Here is a 17,380-nt window from a genome sequence, read left to right as displayed (position 1 = left end):
AAAATAGGACTAATGCAATTTGTGGGAGATCTTAGGCACTTCAAAGGACTTCTGGGACAATACTTGTAAAATGCATTTCCTAGAAAATACTTAGGTGGTGGGGGGAGGGGAGAAAATGCAAATGACCCACCTCAAATCCATCCTACTGAACCCATTGCCTGATTAATGACCTCTTCACTGTCCCTTCAAAGAGCCAAACTGGATAAATGAGTAACTCACTGAGTCATGGGTTATTTTTGTTCAGAGCAAAGGGTTTAACTTAAAACCATGGTTGAAGTATTGCTCCTACCAGAGCCCGTGTTGCAGTTGAGGTGATGTCTGGTAAGCTTATTAGTATGCATGGTGGTTCTTCTATGCTTTCTCTATATTCTTTATCATAGAATAAAATGTTTGCTTAAAAAAAGTGGTGAGGTAACATAACTGGGGAAATTATACTGGTTCCTGTCTGAGGAGAGAAGCAAGCAGACCTGCTGAGGTAGACTGTCCTTTGCTATGAATAACACAGTGAAGTCAGGGAACTGTTCTGCCTGGAAACTCTCCTTGACCTGTCGGAGCTCTTCTTGACCTGCTGCTCACAAACCGGGAAGAATTAGTAGGGGAAACAAAAAAGTGGATGGGAACCTGGGAGGCAGTGACCATGAGATGGTCAAGTTCAGGATCCTGACACAAGGAAGAAAGAGCAGCAGCAGAATACGGACCCTGGACTTCAGAAAAGCAGACTTTGACTCCCTCAGGGAACTGATGGGCAGGATCCCAGGGAGAACAACATGAGGGGAAAAGGAGTCCAGGAGAGCTGGCTGTATTTTAAAGAATCCTAATTGAGGTTAGAGGAATAAACTATCCTGATGTGTAGAAAGAACAGTAAATATGTCAGGCAACCAGCTTGGCTTAACAGTCAAATCCTTGCTGATCTTAAACACAAAAAAGAAGCTTACAAGGAGTGGCAGATTGGACGAGTGACCAGGGAGGGGTATAAAAGTATTGCTCAGGCATGCAGGAGTGAAATCAGGAAGGCCAAATCACACTTGGAGTTGCAGCTAGCAAGGGATGTTAAGAGTAACAAGAAGGCTTTCTTCAGGTATGTTAGCAACAAGAAGAAAATCAAGGAAAGTGTGGGCCCCTTACTGAATAGGGAGGCAACCTAGTGACAGAGGATGTGGAAAAAGCTAATGTACTCAATGCTTTTTTTGCCTCTGTCTTCACAAACAAGGTCAGCTCCCAGATTACTGCACTGGGCAGCACAGCATGGGGAGGAGGTGACCAGACCTCTGTGGAGAAAGAAGTGGTTCGGGACTATTTAGAAAAGCTGGATGAGCACAAGTCCATGCGGCCGGATGCGCTGCAGCCGAGAGTGCTAAAGGAGTTGGCGGATGTGATTGCAGAGCCATTGGCCATTATCTTTGAAAACTCATGGCGATCGGGGGAGGTCCTGGATGACTGGAAAAAGGCTAATATAGTGCCCATCTTTAAAAAAGGAAAGGAGGACGACCCAGGGAACCACAGGCCAGTCAGCCTCACCTCAGTCCCTGGAAAAATCATGAAGCAGGTCCTTAAAGAATCAATTTTGAAGCACTTAGAGGAGAGGAAAGTGATCAGGAACAGTCAGCATGGATTCACCAAGGGCAAGTCATGCCTGACTAATCTAATTGCCTTCTATGATGAAATAACTGGCTCTGTGGATGAGGGGAAAGCAGTGGATGTGTTATTCCTTGACTTTAGCAAAGCCTTTGACACGGTCTCCCACAGTATTCTTGCAAGCAAGTTAAAGAAGTATGGGCTGGATAAATGGACTATAAGGTGGAGAGAAAGCTGGCTAGATCATTGGGCTCAACGGGTAGTGATCAATGGCTCCATGTCGAGTTGGCTGCCAATATCAAGCGCAGTGCCCCAACGGTCAGTCCTGGGGCCAGTTTTGTTCAATATCTTCATTAATGATCTGGAGGATGGCGAGGATTTCACCCTCAACAAGTTTGCAGATGACACTAAACTGGGAGGAGAGGTAGATACACTGGAGTGTAGAGATAATTTACAGAGGGACCTAGACAAATGAGAGGATTGGGCCAAAAGAAATCTGATGAAGTTCAACAAGAACATGTGCAAAGTCCTGCACTTAGCATGGAAGAATCCCATGCACAGCTACAGATTAGGGGCCGAATGGCTAGGCAGCAGTTCTGCAGAAAAGGACCTAGGGGTTACAGTGGATGAGAAGCTGGATATGAGTCAACAGTGTGCCCTTGTTGCCAAGAAGGCCAATGGCATTTTATGCTGTATAAGTAGGGTCATTGCCAGCAGATTGAGGGACATGATCGTTGCCCTCTCTTAGACATTGGTGAGGCCTCATCTGGAGTACTGTGTATAGTTTTGGGCCCCACACTACAAGAAGGATGTGAAAAAATTGGAAAGCATCCAGCGGAGGGTAACAAAAATGATTAGGGGACTGGAACACGACTTATGAGGAGAGGCTGAGGGAACTGGGATTGTTTAGTCTGCAGAAGAGAAGAATGAGGGGTGATTTGATAGCCGCTTTCAACTACCTAAAAGAGGGTCCCAAAGAGGATGAATCTATACTGTTCTCTGCGGTTGCAGATGACAGAACGAAGAGTAATGGTGTCAAGTTGCATTAGGGGAGGTTTAGTTTGGATATTAGGAAAAGCTTTTTCACTAGGAGGGTGGTGAAGCACTGGAATGGGTTACCTAGGGAGGTGGTGGAATCTTCATCCTTAGAGGTTTTTAAGGCCCGGCTTGACAAAGCCCTGGCTGGGATGATTTAGTTGGGGATTGGTCCTGCTTTGAGCAGGGGGTTGGATTAGATGCCCTTCTGAGGTCCTTTTCAACCCTGATATTCTACAAAATATCCCAGTCAAAAGAGGGCAGGACACTTGTCTCCACCCAAGAGAAGTGTTGGCTGGGGAGCCTGAAGCATAGAATGGGTGTCCTTGCTGAACCACAGAGGGGGAATACAGGGGCACTTGACCTGAACTGTGGTAGTCTTTGGACTCTGATATTCACACATTGTTTTTCAACAAAATAAATTTGTATTAACAATTTGTCATTTTTTAAAAGAATATTGCCCAACCTTGGATGATACTGTATCTTCCTAAGAAGCTGCTGAATACTTTGAACTGAAAGCCCAAAATTTTTAAAAATAAGCTTACAATTAGGCTTCTAAATCCATATTCATACATATAAATAAAGCCCTGATTCAGCAAACCCTTTAAATACATAGTTCTCTGAACAGGGATGGACTTAAGTGGCCTGATTTTCCAAGTGTTGAGCATTCAGCAGCTCCCACTGAAAATCAGGCCACTTAAGTACATAAATATTGATTCAGATGTCTAAAGTTAGGCTATTTTTGAAAATACTGGCTGAAAATTACAGCTAAAAATGCACATTGTTCTAAAATGTAACGTCTATGCTTTTTTAGACTTTTGAATAAGCCTTTAATGCCTAAACAACAACTTTCAAGAGAGATTCTGGTGACCAGGTTAGCCAGCCTTAAAGTAAAAAAAAATATTAGCATTAAGGAGTCTGCAGAACGTTCTTAACTTTTGATTAATTGTTAGGGTTTTGTTGATATTTATGATCAATTAGATGTGCAGTTGTTTGAGAGAAATCAGATTTACCTTTCTGACTGATGAGGGGGAAAAAGAGGTTTAAAAATATTTTAATAGGTTTTAAAAGGTAAGTAGTGGTTTTACAAGTCCCTATCTTGTTTTCAATTAAGAGGTACAATGAATTATCTTACAGTATTACAGATTGCAGTGAATGATTAAGTTAGTTACTTGTTCATATAGGTGATTTGAATTCATGGACGTTATTTGTTCATCCGATTACTAAACCCCTTTTCTTGTATTTTCAATTGCTTATTATTTCAATAAACCTAGCAGAGTAAGCAGATTTGTTAGCATCTATATGAAACATCCTAGCTAAAAATCTAGATAAAATGAACCATTAAAACTACTTCATATTTAACCATATTTTAATCAACAGTTCTGAAACACTCAGTGAACCATCATGTTGCCTTAAAATTTTGGGGAAAGAAATAGATATGCTTTGTAGTTTAGCATTCCAAGGGCTGTATTCCAAGTTCCAGAATTTCCAGCCACTCATGGATTAACCTGGGATATTGCAGGATCTCAAACTTCAAGAATGCAATGCATATTCTAGAGTACTTCCCCAACAAGAGCTCCCCAATACTGGCCAATTCCCATAATTCACTATCCCAGTAGTTAGACACCAAGGTACCAGGGGATATATGCATAATCAAGAATATATAGATACAATCATGCGATAAGAGTACTAAACATGAAGGTCCCAGAAAACAGAGATTCTGAATGGATTTGGCTAAATCCACAACTTCCGTTTTCAGAAAGCACAACTGGCATGCTTACTAAATGCAATATAGAAAATCTGGGCTTGAAAGTCAAACTGATTCTGCCATTTTGGATTCTTCTCCAGTACAAGTATTCTGCCACTTACGCCAGAAGGGTAAACATGAATTCAAGCAAAGAGAAACTGTATGTCATTATAGCATAACATACTTATCTTGAAGATTCAGAAGGAAAAAAAAAAAAAAGAGAGAGAGAGAGAGACCATTTACATATTTTAGTGCCCATACAAAAGTGCAGATTTTAAGAAAAATTTTAATACAAGTGGGCTAAAAAAAGATTTTAAATGGCGTCAGATTTCGCCCTTCACCCAAAGAATATTTACATTCTCATTTTCATAATTAAGAGGTAGACTGGGAAAGTTAAAGGTGATCCTGCTAAGATTTATTTTAAAATGGGCTTGCATCTAATTTTGCTTTTCTAAGATGTATAAAGCAGGCCCCCAAATCTTTCTTTTCTTTACCCATAAAAATAGTAGGAATGTCAAGTCTGGTGTTCCCTAGTTTTATCAAAAGAAATTCAGGGAAGTCTGAGGGACTTGTTTTGTGAACTCCTTGCCTACCTCAATGGGCAAGGGTGTTTAACACAGGCAACACAGTCATGTAATACTGTTCATAAACTTAACAAGATCCATCTTAAAACTAGCTATGTTGTTTCCCCCCACTACTATTAGAAGGCTGTTCCAGAACCTCACTCCTGTAGTAACACTGTACTTACTGTAAGATATATTGATAAACTAAGGCCCCATTCTGCAAACATTCACACACACAAGTAGTCCCATTGATTTCACTTTGTGTACAGGATCAGGACCCAATACTGTAGTAGTCTAGCAAATAATTAAGTACTTAACTTTGGCAAATAAATAGTCCCATTGGCCTTCAATAGGACTCCTCATGGAGTTAATGTGTTTAACTGTTTTGCTGAACTGAGGCCTGACTTAATGCTGTAATTAAATTTTAAAACCCTATAAATGGCAGCACATTTTCCCTATTACTCTCAGTTATAGTTAACCTGTAATATATTGTCTGAATTAGCGTCCTGAGTACTTTTCATATAAATAATGTTCATGGACTCTAGCACACACAATACTACAGATACTTTACCCATGCAGCTAAGGTTGTAGAAAAAATGTGATTATGTAATTAAGGACTATTGTAATGCATCCTCACATGGAACAGAATGAAGGTTGCACGTGCATCCTTTGCTGCGGTATTTCATGAATGTTTAGTGCTTAACCATGCAGCCTTAATGGTCTCAACTTATTTTTGGTATTGAATTACTAGGAGAGAAGGGGGCAGATATTTGTTTTTAAAAAGATGTTCTACAGAAGCTTCATCAAAGTGTTCTGTAATATATGATCTTTTTTTATTCCCGTATGCTAGCTCAACAGCAACAGGGCCCAATGAAGTCTATCCACCATCATATATAATATTAAAAAGTTGTTCTATAGAAGCTTCAGGCTGTATGACTTCCAAGTTTTGCTGGTTTCCAACAAATTGCAAACATTGCGCTGAATTACCACAATCCAACTCCCACATAACAATCTTGTGCACCATACAGGATCCAGGGGAGCTCATTTCCACTGTGCACTTTTCGAAATCAGTTGGAACCCTTTCTCAGCCCCTAAATTACCATACACAGTGTATGAAAGTTCTTGCTTCAGCCCTGACTCTAAGGCCCCAATCCTGCATATATTTGCACACATACTTAAAGTTAAGTGCATGCTTAAGTGTCTGTAGGATCAGAGCCTAAATTGATTGGACTGTTCATTGTGAATCTAATTTAGTACACAAGCACATGCCACCAACCTTCTTTAGTGCACACTTAACAAAAAGTGCGATGATTTAGTTGGGGATTGGTCCTGCTTTGAGCAGGGAGTTGGACTAGATGAGCTCCTGAGGTTCCTTCCAACCCTGATATTCTATGAAAAGTTAATGCACATGGTCAGAATCCAGTTCCAATTACCTAGAAAACAGTGAAATAAACTTCTATATCCATTGAAATAAGGCTGAGACTGCTCGTCAGTGGAAACTAATTTCATGCCAAATTTCAGCTTCCAGTCTTATGCATTTAGGCAGTAGGATTGCCCAAAACATGTATTCCTTTCACACTCCCGTTGTACCCAGAGATTATAAGGCCAGAAGGAATCACTGTGATCAACAGGGCTGACCACCACCATGCCACCGGCCAATATAAACACAACACAGGACTTCCCTAAATTAATTCCTGTTTGAACTAGAACATCTCTTTTAGAAAAAGACACAGTCTTGATTTAAAGATTTCTAGTAACTGCAAATCCACCAAACCATTTATAAATTGTTCAAATGGTTACTCTTACTGTAATAAATGTGCATCATATTTTGTAGTCAGAATTTGTCTAGCCTCACTTTCAATCATTGGATCTTGTTATACCTTTGTCTGCCAGAACGGAGAGCCCTTTGTCAAATATCTTCCCCTCACGTAGGTACTTATAGACAGTGATAAAGTCATCCCTTAACCTTCTCTTTGCTAAATTAAACAGACTGAGTATTGTTACATTAATTTAGATGGAATATACGAGCCCAATCAGTTAAAGGTGTCAATATGACCCAATCACTGTCCAACATTAAGCAGTTTTAAACAAGGTTTGGTATACAGAGACATCAGCCTGCTTAGAATCATGGCAAACAGACCATTAAAAATCCTAACTTTTTATTAAAGATACAGAAAAGAAGGAAAACAGTCAAAGTATTTAAAATATAAAGTATTAAAGAAGACTTTCATTTTAACATGCCCCCCCTTGTTCCCTTTAGCCAGAGACTTTTTAAGAAGGAAAAAAAATCCTTGTTTGACAATCTTTTAGGTGATATTAAAGATAGTAATAACTGTCCTTTTGGGGAAATAAGAATTTAGTAGAGATGAGCTGGAGCTCTTGTTACTGCTGTTGTTGTTAAAGTCCAATCCTGTTTCCTAAGATGACAAAACAAGAAACACACACACAAAGGGAGAGAAAAACAACATCAAAGACAGAAGCTGCAGTTTGTGTCTCTGGTGTTGACTTTCACTTGAAACCTTACTGCTGGACAAACACAGGCACAGCACAGTCTTATCAGCCACTCTCAGGCCTGGCAAACTCATACAAGCATCAGGTTACTTAAGGCATTGCTTTTAGCTGCCTCTTGCTAGTCACAGGCTTATAGCAGTGTTGCAAAATATACAGTCTAGCAGACTAAGCCAGACTCTTTTTAGACAGATGGAAAAAAGAACAGTAAAAGAGAAGAAATCAGGTAGGGAAGGAAAAAGAACACGCAAGTGGGGTGAGGGTGAGAAAAAGTCTCACATCTCAGGTGGTATTTGGGATTTAGCCAAAGCCAGTGGAGGTAGCAATGTTATTTGGCTCCTTCTTCCTGGCCTGGTCTGCTCAGGACATCTCTCTGGACCTTCTCCATCCTCATCGTGAGTCCAAGGAGACCAGAGAGAGGGAGGATGGCAGCCATGATAGCGAAACTCATTCCAGTAACCAATTTTTCTCCCAAACGCTTTCTTTAAGGACCCCAAAAGGGAATGATGGGTGGAATAGCCCATCCCCTCATTTTGTCCACCAATTATGCCTAGTTTCATACACACCAATTTTGATTCACTGATTTCTGGTTCTACACTTCTCTTGTTACCAAGCATGATCTTAACACAGTCCTTGAGTCATATTTTTTTTTGTTTGAACTAATTCAGTCCGTCTCACTTTTGCACCTTTTCCCATCAATATTTGTTGTTACAGGTTATTGTGACATCTCATGAACTTACACTGCTTATTACAGTTGAGCTAACAAGTAAAGTAAATTTGTAGGTCCAATTATCATAACAGTTCTTTGAGTAATAAGGTACGTTTTCCAATTCTTTCATCCATCTTGTCATGCTCAGAAAAACAGATGAAACATTCTTGCTCAACTTTACAAAACAACTCAGCCTCTAGGCTAAGACAAACCATAGGAAGTTTTCAACCAACTGAAACAACTGAAAAGTCAGTTATAATGGAAAGTGTTATGTAATTTTAACTAAGCAAATCGTGATCAGTACTCTGCTTTAATTGAGCACTATTATTGCTCTATTTGAAACTGCTGCTGGAAAGATCAAGACAAAGTAAGCTTCCACAGAAAGATCATTCATTATTATAAGGATAGTCAAACAGTAATATAGTACTAAAATTCTGTATGAAATGTGGTTCCTCTCTCACTATGTGTTTTTACAGCATCTAGAACACTAGAGGCTTCATGTCATTGGGGACTCTAAGTGCTACCACAATTCAAATAATAAATATGTATCAAATATCTAATTGCTATCATTTTCTTTGAATACTTTTACATTAATCTATGGATTTAATCCAGTTTGGCAGAATTTGATTTTCATTGAGTAGATGGAATAGAATAAATTGTTATTACCTGAAATTTAGTGACCAATATATAAAAGTTTTAAAAAGTATAAGAGGAAATTCTCCAGACTAACAATCTTTGAGGGAGTAGGAGTTAGTAAATACACATTTAAGGCTTGTCTACTCATGGTGCTATTCCGGATAACTACATATGTAGACCCACCTATTCCAGAATAAGGGCATGGCTGCACTGGAAACTTCAAAGCACTGTCGCGGGAGCGCTCTCGTGGCTTTGAAGTATGAGTGTGGTCACGCGCGAGCATTGGGAGAGAGCTCTCCCAGTGCTCCTGGTAATCCACCTCCACGAGGGGATTAGCTCCGAGCACTGGGAGCATGGTTTCCAGCACTTGGAGCCTGTCCACATTAGCGCTTTAAAGTGCTCAGACTTGCTGCGCTCAGGGGGGTGATTTTTAGAGTACTATAAAATGTAAGTGTAGACAAACCCTTAGAGTGCCTTGTTTCTGTTTATCTTAGCCCAGTGGGCTAATAGCTGTTCCTGAATAACTCCACATGTACACAATCCCCTAGATCAAAGCTGTGGAACAGAGGAATATATAAGCAGTCTGACATCAAAGCAAAGCAGTACACATCAGCGAGAGTCTGGAGGAGCAACTGGTTCAAAGACAGAGTAAAACAGATCTGTCATTTCTACTTTGTAACAAATTTTTAAAATTGTGGACATTAAAAATATTTATTTTTATAAACCTGAATATTTAAGGCATCATTACCCAAGAAAATTAAAATCATATCCTGAGGAGTCTAGATACAATGTGTTTTACCTCCTTCTGTCGTGCAACAAATCGAACCTTTCTGTAGTCATTTTCTTCATAAACCTGAAATACAAAATAAGTTGCATCTTAATTAGAAAGTAGTTACCATGACTAAGGGATACGAATATTTAAAATACAATAAAAATCTGCTGGCAGTTCAAAACAGAAGTGAAATTGGCTTTCTGGGCTTCAAGTTCATTGTCATATTGAGGATGGGGATTGAGGATGGAGTTATCATTTCCCACAAAATATTTCAAATGGGCAAATGATACCATTTAGAACATAAGAATGGCCATACTGAGTCAGACTAATGGTCCATCTAGCCTTTCTATCTTCTGAAAGTGGCCAATGGCAGGTGCTTCAGTAGGAATGAATGGAATAGGCAAGCATCGTCATCCACTCCGGCGATCAAGGGCTAGGGAGACACAGAGTATGCGGTTGTATCCCTTACCACCTTAGCTAAAAAGACATTGATGGAACTATCATCCATCATTCTTTTTTTAGTTTTTCTAGTTCTTTTTTTAACCCCATTATAGTTTGGCCTTTACAACATACCCCTGGCCATGAGTTCCACAGATCCTCCTTTATTTTCTCCATACCAGTCATGATTTTATAGACCACTATCATATCCCCTCTTAGTCATCTCTTTTCCAAACTGAAAAGTCCAAGTCTTTTTAATCTCTCCCCATATGGATGCTGTTCCATACCCTTAATCATTTTTGTTGCCTTTTTCTGTACCTTTTCTAATTCTAATGCATCTTTTTTGAGAAGGTGGCAAAAACTGCATGCAGTATTCAAGTTGTGGTCATATCATGGATTTATACAGAGACATATCTTCTGTCTTAATAGATCCCCACTCTGATACAAAATTTGTATCTGCATCCATTCCATAAACATGGTCCGTTCCAAGATCTCTTTTGGGAGTGGTAACTGGTAATTCAGACCCCATAATTTTGTATATATAGTTGGGGTTATGTTTTCCAATATGCATTACTTTGCATTTATCAACATTGAATTTCATCTGCCATTTTGTTTCCCAGTCATCCAATATTGTGAAATCCCTTTGCAACTCTTTGCAGTCTGCTTTGGACTTAACTATCTTGAGTCTCATCTGCAAATTTTGCCTCCTCACTGTCTGCCCCCTTTTCCATTTATTAATATGTTGAACAGTACTGGTCCTAGTACAAATCCCTGGGAGACACCACTACTTATCTCTCTCAACTGTTAAAACTGACCATTTATTCCTACCCTTTGTTTCCTATCTTTCAACCAGTTACTGATCCATGAGAGGACCTTCCCTCTTATCCCATGGCTGCCTACTTTGCTTAAGAGTCTTTGGTGAGGGACTTTATCAAAGGCTTTCTAAGTGTCCTAGTACACGATATCTACTGGATTACCCTTGTCCACATGTTTGTTGACCCCCCTCAAAGAATTTTAATAGATTGGCGAGGCATGATTTCCTCTTACAAAAACCCTGTTGACTCTTCCCCAACACAAGTTGATCTATTTGTTTGATAATTCTGTTCTTTATTATAGTGTCAACCAACTTGTCTGGTACTGAAGTTAGGCTTACTGGCCTGTAATTGCCAAGATCACCTCTGGAGCCTTTCTTAAACATTGGTGTCACATTAGCTATCCTTCAGTCATTTGGTACAGAAGCTGATTTAAATGACAAGTTACATAACACAGTTAGTAGTTCTGCAGTTTCATATTTCCTTCAGAACTCTTGGGTGAACATCATCTGGTCCTGGTAATTTATTGTTGTTTCAGGGTTTCAGCTGGCTACCGGCAGGTGTTCAGGGAAGGATCTACTGCCTACCCCCTTCAATGTACTCTTTTTAAAAAAAATATCTCAGTCCTCAGAAACATCAAGGATGGCCACAGCTGGAGATGAGACACTAGTGGGCTGGGCCAGGGCTCTGAGGTGGCACAGAGCATTTTCTCTGCTCTCTTCAAATGCTCAGGATCTAACCATATGTGAGGTCAGGAAGGAATTTTACCCCCAAGTCACACTCGCAGTGACTCTAGGGGTTTCTGCCTCCTCTGCAGCACATGGGTGTGGGTCACTTGTCAGGATTATCAGATCATCACTTTCCTACTATTCTGTAGGCCTTGGGTCCTGGTATGCCTTGGTCCCTCCTATTCTCTGCCTCTGGCACATAATAGCCTAGTCTCCAGTGTGTTGTAATACTTTGGTCTAATTTTGGTTGTTGGGTTTAGTGTGCTGGATGGTGTTGGTGGCCTGCAATTTACAGGTCAGACTAGATGATCTAATGGTCCCTTCTGGCCTTAAACTCTATGACTATGACATTCCTCAAATAATCAACTCCTATTTTAAAATTAACTAGTTTGTTTCTATAATTAATACTACTCTCCAACTCTTTACTCTGCCCTACAAAAGTACCTGTGAAGTACTGTATGTATCTCACTGTAACATCACCTGTAACATCACCTGGAGATGCTAGATAAATTTTGCTTTGCAAGTACATTTTGAGGGACAACCAAAGCACTCAATTCTGCCTTTCTCTGACACTGCTGCAGTGAGGGGAAGGAAATGGAAACACTAAGCACAAGCCTTAGTTCTGACCAATCATTCTGGCAGAAGGGGCTCTGGGGATAACAAGCAGCTGGGACACTGCTGTCTGCTCTCAGAACACTCATTGTCAAATTGACTACAGTCTGAGCAGGGATAAAAACTAAATCTCCCATTAAGCAGGCTCCTCCTACACAGAGAACAGAGAGAAAAGGTGACACAAATGTTACACCTGTAGGATGCTTGTGATCATCATGACAATTTTAAGTCTTGTTTTTCCCCTTCAAATTCAGTTTTCATTTAAATCTACACAATGTTACCAGTTTGTTGTATACTATAATGAAAATCAATCTTAAAAAGTCTTCAAACCAGGGACTGGTCTCTTCGATTTGCTGTCAGAGTAGACAACTCCTTCAGTCAGTGAACCTCTTGTGTTTGTCACTAGAGAATCTCCTCTCTGCCCCACAGCGATACTCAGTACTGGGTTTACAATGGTGCCATCGTGCCGGGCCCAAACTTGGAAGGGGCCCATAATGACTACATGGGTACCCACAAAAGATTAATCTGGCCCTAACCACAGCCTGGCAATGTGAAGAGTCAGCAACTTCCCAGCACCCATTGAAAATGATCAGCAGTCCAGGAAGCACAGCATGCAGGCGCAACAGGGACTTTGTGTTGCGGGGTATGCTGGGAGTTGAAGTTTGCACACTGCTGCGTTCCACCGGGGCCCTTGGACCTGCGCCGCCAGTTGCACGACTACTCCCAAAATGCCCCATGCCACACTGCCCCAGTTCAACTGCAGGTGGCAGTGGAGCAGACCAAAAAAAAAAAAAAAAAAATCCAAACCAAGGAAATGGCGCAGGGAGAAGGTTCCTGGTGCTGGGGGTGCTGATCCCGGCGTGCTCCCCACCCCCATGGGGCACGGGGTGGAGGCTCCTGGCTCAGCCCTCCCCACTGCTGAGTCTCCCCTGCTTTGATGGGGCAGTGGGTAGGAGAAATGCTACGACTCCCAGTGTGTGCCCCCCCCGCACTCTCCCCCCGGCGACTAATGCCTAGCTAAGGGCTTCTGGGCACTGTCTCAACCCTGCAGCTTTGTGATGAGGGGTGGGGGGAAGGCAGAGGGGGGAGCCCTTGGCCACCATTGGGGGCGCTGGGTGGTGCTGGCTGCCACGCCTCCTGCCAGTGGGAATGCCCAGAAACTTTTCCCTGCACTCCAGGGAGGGGAGGTGGTAGAGCACGGTTTGGAGGAAAGAAACGAGTCCAGGTGCAATGGAGGACCTGGCGGTGACTGGCTGGGGGGGGGGGGGGGGAAGAGGGGCAGAGAAGAGAGTCTGGGTGGGAGTTGGCTGGGGGGGGGCAGTAGGAGGGAGGCGACAGCCCTGGGGGTGAAAGTGGGGGATGAGCAGGTGGGCAGTTATACTGCTAGGGGAATTCTGCCCCCCAAAATTAAACATTCTGTGTACAATATTTTAAAATTCTCCAAAATTCTGTATATTTTATTTGTCAAAACAACATTACATAATCTCACCAGTTTCAATTATTTGGTAATTTATTTCGAAATACCTGTCAGCAACTATGTCTACAATACAGACAAAAAAAACTCCCCCAGGAGCAGAGAAAGAAACCCCTGTTTCTTTGCCTCATCTCACTCAGCCCAGCTGGGGGGGGTGGGGGAGAGATGGACATCCACACCCCCTACCACCCACAGAGCCCAGGTGCGGTCCCCCCCAGCCCAGACACTCATATCCCCTCCTCCTCCACAGCCCAGCTATAGGGTGCCCCCCAGACATCCACACCCCCTGCTCCCCCAGAGCCCAGCTGCAGAGCTCCCCCATCCAGACACTCACACACACCCCCTATTCCTCAGAACCCAGCGTGGGGCCCCCCCAGCCCAGATACCCGCACCCCCTACGCCTCAGAGCCCAGTCACAGGGATCCCCGCAGTCCAGACACACACACTCCCTCCTCACCCAGAGTCCAGCTGTGGGGCCTTCCTAGCCCAGGGACCCCCTACTGCCCAGAGCCCAACTGCAAGCGCCCCTACCCCTGCACCCAGAAACTCGCGCACACACACACACACACCCTCCAGAGCCCAGGGATCCAGAGGAAGAAATAGCCTGATACTGGCTCTCAGGCTTCCGTGGAATTTCCTGCATGCTGCCTCCTTCCTTCAGGTAGCATGTGAGGAACTGGAGCTACCAGGAACCCCCCTGCTCCTCCTCTCTCCTTCCTCCCCCCACAGTGTATAGTCCAGAAGCCCCTCGTGGCCACCAACAGCTCTGCAGCCCATTTCTGTGGGATAAAAAGGAAATTCTGCGCACACAACATTAATTTCTGTGCAAATTCTGCATATGCAGTGGTGCAGAATTACCCCAGGAATGTACTGGCAGTAGCAGGGAGATTGAGAAGAGCCCTTGTGTGAAGGTGGGATTTAGTTGGGAGCAGAGAGGGGAGAACAGTATGATGGACGAGGGGGAGAGCCCAGGTGTGAAGGTTGGGGGAGTGGCTTGAGGCTGGATTGTGGTAGCCTTGGTGGTAAAGTATGTCTCTCTCAGTGGCCCTTTCTCCCTGCAAAAGATGGGCACCAGCAATTTTCCTCCCCACACTCCACCCCAGTAACTTAACTGTTTCACTTGAAGTCATGAGGGATGGTGAGGCAAAGGGAGAAACAGGCTAAAGAAACTAACATTTAAAGAGGTTTTGTAAATATTATTGTACCAAAGTAGAAAATACAGCTTTCAAAAAATGTACTCATAAAACATAATTTTGGGTGGAGGAGGTGGAGAGATGCAGGTGCAATTCCACTGACTGGGCTTAATATGGCTCAGAAATGTGCTAATTAAACGTGTGTGTTCAATCCCCAAGCAGGCCCCGAGTGTTTTAACAAAAGAAAAAAAAAAAAAAACGAACAACCCCTCCCACATAAATAATTCAAGAGTACCCTGGGTATACTGATGTTAGCCCAATTTGTTCTCTACGGGCTGAGTGGAGGTATTAATACAGTGGGGCTTCAAATATCTTATTTTGTTTTTGAATAAATGTTTTCATCCCCATCCCAGCAGTACTGGGTTTACTATAGAGCCAATGATGCCGAGTTCACTTTCAGAAGAGGCCCATAACGACGACATGGGGGCCCACAAATATGTTTCTTGCCAGGCCCACAAAAGGTGAATAGGGCCCCAGCCATTCCCCATTCTACACACCGCCACACAGTATTCTAGTCTCCCCAGAAGCATCCCCATCCATCCATTTTCCAGTTACCTCCCCAAAATCTGCCCCCTAAGTCCTTAGCAAACAATCCAGCTGGGGATCATCAGACGAGACTGCACTCTCATCATATAATCCTCACATAGTAACCCACTCAGTGACGCCTACCGTATATGTCCATGTACCAAACATTTGCGGTAGTTATCTTTAGTTCTGTGACACTCCTCAGCTGGCGAACCAGAAACAGGAGGCAATTACTAGAGTTAAGGGGAAATGATACAGAGATGGAGAGACATACTGTGAGGGCTGTAGTCTCAGTCACCAATTCACAACTGAATTACTACCCAGGACCTGTAGAGAAAGTAAGGGGGGGGGATATAGAGAGGACCCATGGTGGCATTGCTAGGAAGGAGAAATACTGTGAGGGGCTGTAAAGAGCATGGCAGTGAAAGTGCAATCTCATGGCTGGTCTACGCTACTGTGGTAAATCGATCTAACTTATGCAATTTCAGTTACATGGCTACACTGCGCTGTGTCGACAGCAGAGCGTCTCCCATCCAGGCTATGTCTAAGCTATGGAGAGATTGATCTAAGTTATGCAAATTCAGCCAAGTGAACAACATAGCTGAAGTCTGCATACTTAGATCTACTTACTGCATTGTCCACACTACATTACGCTCTCCTGTCGACTCCCCTTGTGCTTCTTGTTCAGGTGGAGCAGAGAAGTCGAGGGGATCTTCACTAGACCTGCTAAATTGATCGCGGATGCATTGATCACCCAGTAAGTGTAGACAAGCCCTTGGGGAGGTGGAGTACACGTATGGATTGGAGAGTGCTCTCATTGATTTGGGGTGTCTTCACCAGACCCGCTAAATCAACACTCATTGCAATGATTGCAGCACAGCTGATCCACCAGGAAGTGTAGACATGCCCTCAGCGGGTGAATTACATACATCAGCCGAGGGGCCTGCTAAAGAGAACAACACACAGCGCCATTGATAAAAGCTAATCCTAGCGCAGGTGCAAGTATTATAGCAACGGGGACTGGCTAGCGTGCATGCCCTTAATCATAAGCACAAACCGATCTGAACGCTCCAACAAAGTAGACCTGATCCCATATTTGTACTAAAAAGAAAAGGAGGACTTGTGGCACCTTAGAGACTCACAAATTTATGAGAGCATGAGCTTTCGTGAGCTACAAGTGAGCTGTAGCTCACGAAAGCTTATGCTCTCATAAATTTGTGAGTCTCTAAGGTGCCACAAGTCCTCCTTTTCTTTTTGCGAATACAGACTAACACGGCTGCGACTCTGAAACCCGTCATATTTGTACTGTGCACAAACGCGGCAGCGCCCTGATCTGACTGGCGATTCCGGCTACCACAACACACCGGGTTAAAAGGGAGCCGAAGGGGCAGCGGAGTGACACCCGGCCCTGCAAAGCGCGAAAGACACAGGGAGCCCATATAGGAGAGCGGCGCAGGAACCGCGCACCCCGGAGCCGGCAAACAGCTCCCAGTCCCGGGCACCCGCCGGGACCACGTCCCCCGGGGCCACTCATCGACCCCAGCCGGGGCGGCACAGCTCGGGGGAAGCCAGCAGCCCCAGCCCGGCACAGTAACGTTACCTGCCCCGTGTGCGTCACGCTCTCACCACTCTCAGACACGCGCGCGCCGTAGCCTCTCGGGGGGGGAGCGGCCGCCCCTCGAACTGCAGCGAGGCGCCTTCGCAACAACAAGCCGCGGAAGGTCGCGCAGGACGCTGCCATTTTCACTCAACCGCTCGATCGGGCAACCTGGCGCCGCCGCCGCACATGCGCATCACGCTTTGCCCCCGGAGGCGGCGCCGTTGAGCACGTGACGCGGCAGCAGGAGGCCCGCCCTCGCCCCGCGGGGGCCGTGCTGGGCGGGCGCCGCCGCGGACTCGCTCTGCTCGTGGCGCGAGGCAGCTGGCAGCGCCGCCCTCTTCGCGTGACCCCGCCGATCCCGAGCTGCGCTCCTTGGTCCCCGCTGCAACTGCTTCGGCGCTGGCGAGCGAAGGTCGGTGGCTCGGCCGGGGCCGGGGCCGGGGCCGGGTTCGC

The 17,380-nt window shown here is 44.0% G+C and overlaps 1 protein-coding gene across 1 annotated transcript in view; it reads right to left on the bottom strand.

Moving 5' to 3' along the window:
* NDUFS6 (NADH:ubiquinone oxidoreductase subunit S6) overlaps nucleotides 1-17,090 on the bottom strand; it is a 30,535-nt gene extending 13,445 nt beyond the window's left edge. Inside the window, exons 1-2 of the mRNA XM_038389853.2 lie at nucleotides 16,928-17,090; nucleotides 9,573-9,626 (exon numbers count right to left, since the gene is read on the bottom strand). Coding sequence (XP_038245781.1) covers nucleotides 9,573-9,626; nucleotides 16,928-17,068 — 195 coding nt within the window. The 5' untranslated portion in view covers nucleotides 17,069-17,090. The remainder of the gene's footprint in view (nucleotides 1-9,572; nucleotides 9,627-16,927) is intronic.
* Nucleotides 17,091-17,380: the final 290 nt, after the last annotated feature.

Source organism: Dermochelys coriacea, chromosome 2, assembly GCF_009764565.3.
Source record: "Dermochelys coriacea isolate rDerCor1 chromosome 2, rDerCor1.pri.v4, whole genome shotgun sequence".
Taxonomy (NCBI): domain Eukaryota; kingdom Metazoa; phylum Chordata; order Testudines; family Dermochelyidae; genus Dermochelys; species Dermochelys coriacea.
Note: the sequence above shows the minus strand (reverse complement) of the source record. Positions and strands in the feature narration are given on the sequence as shown.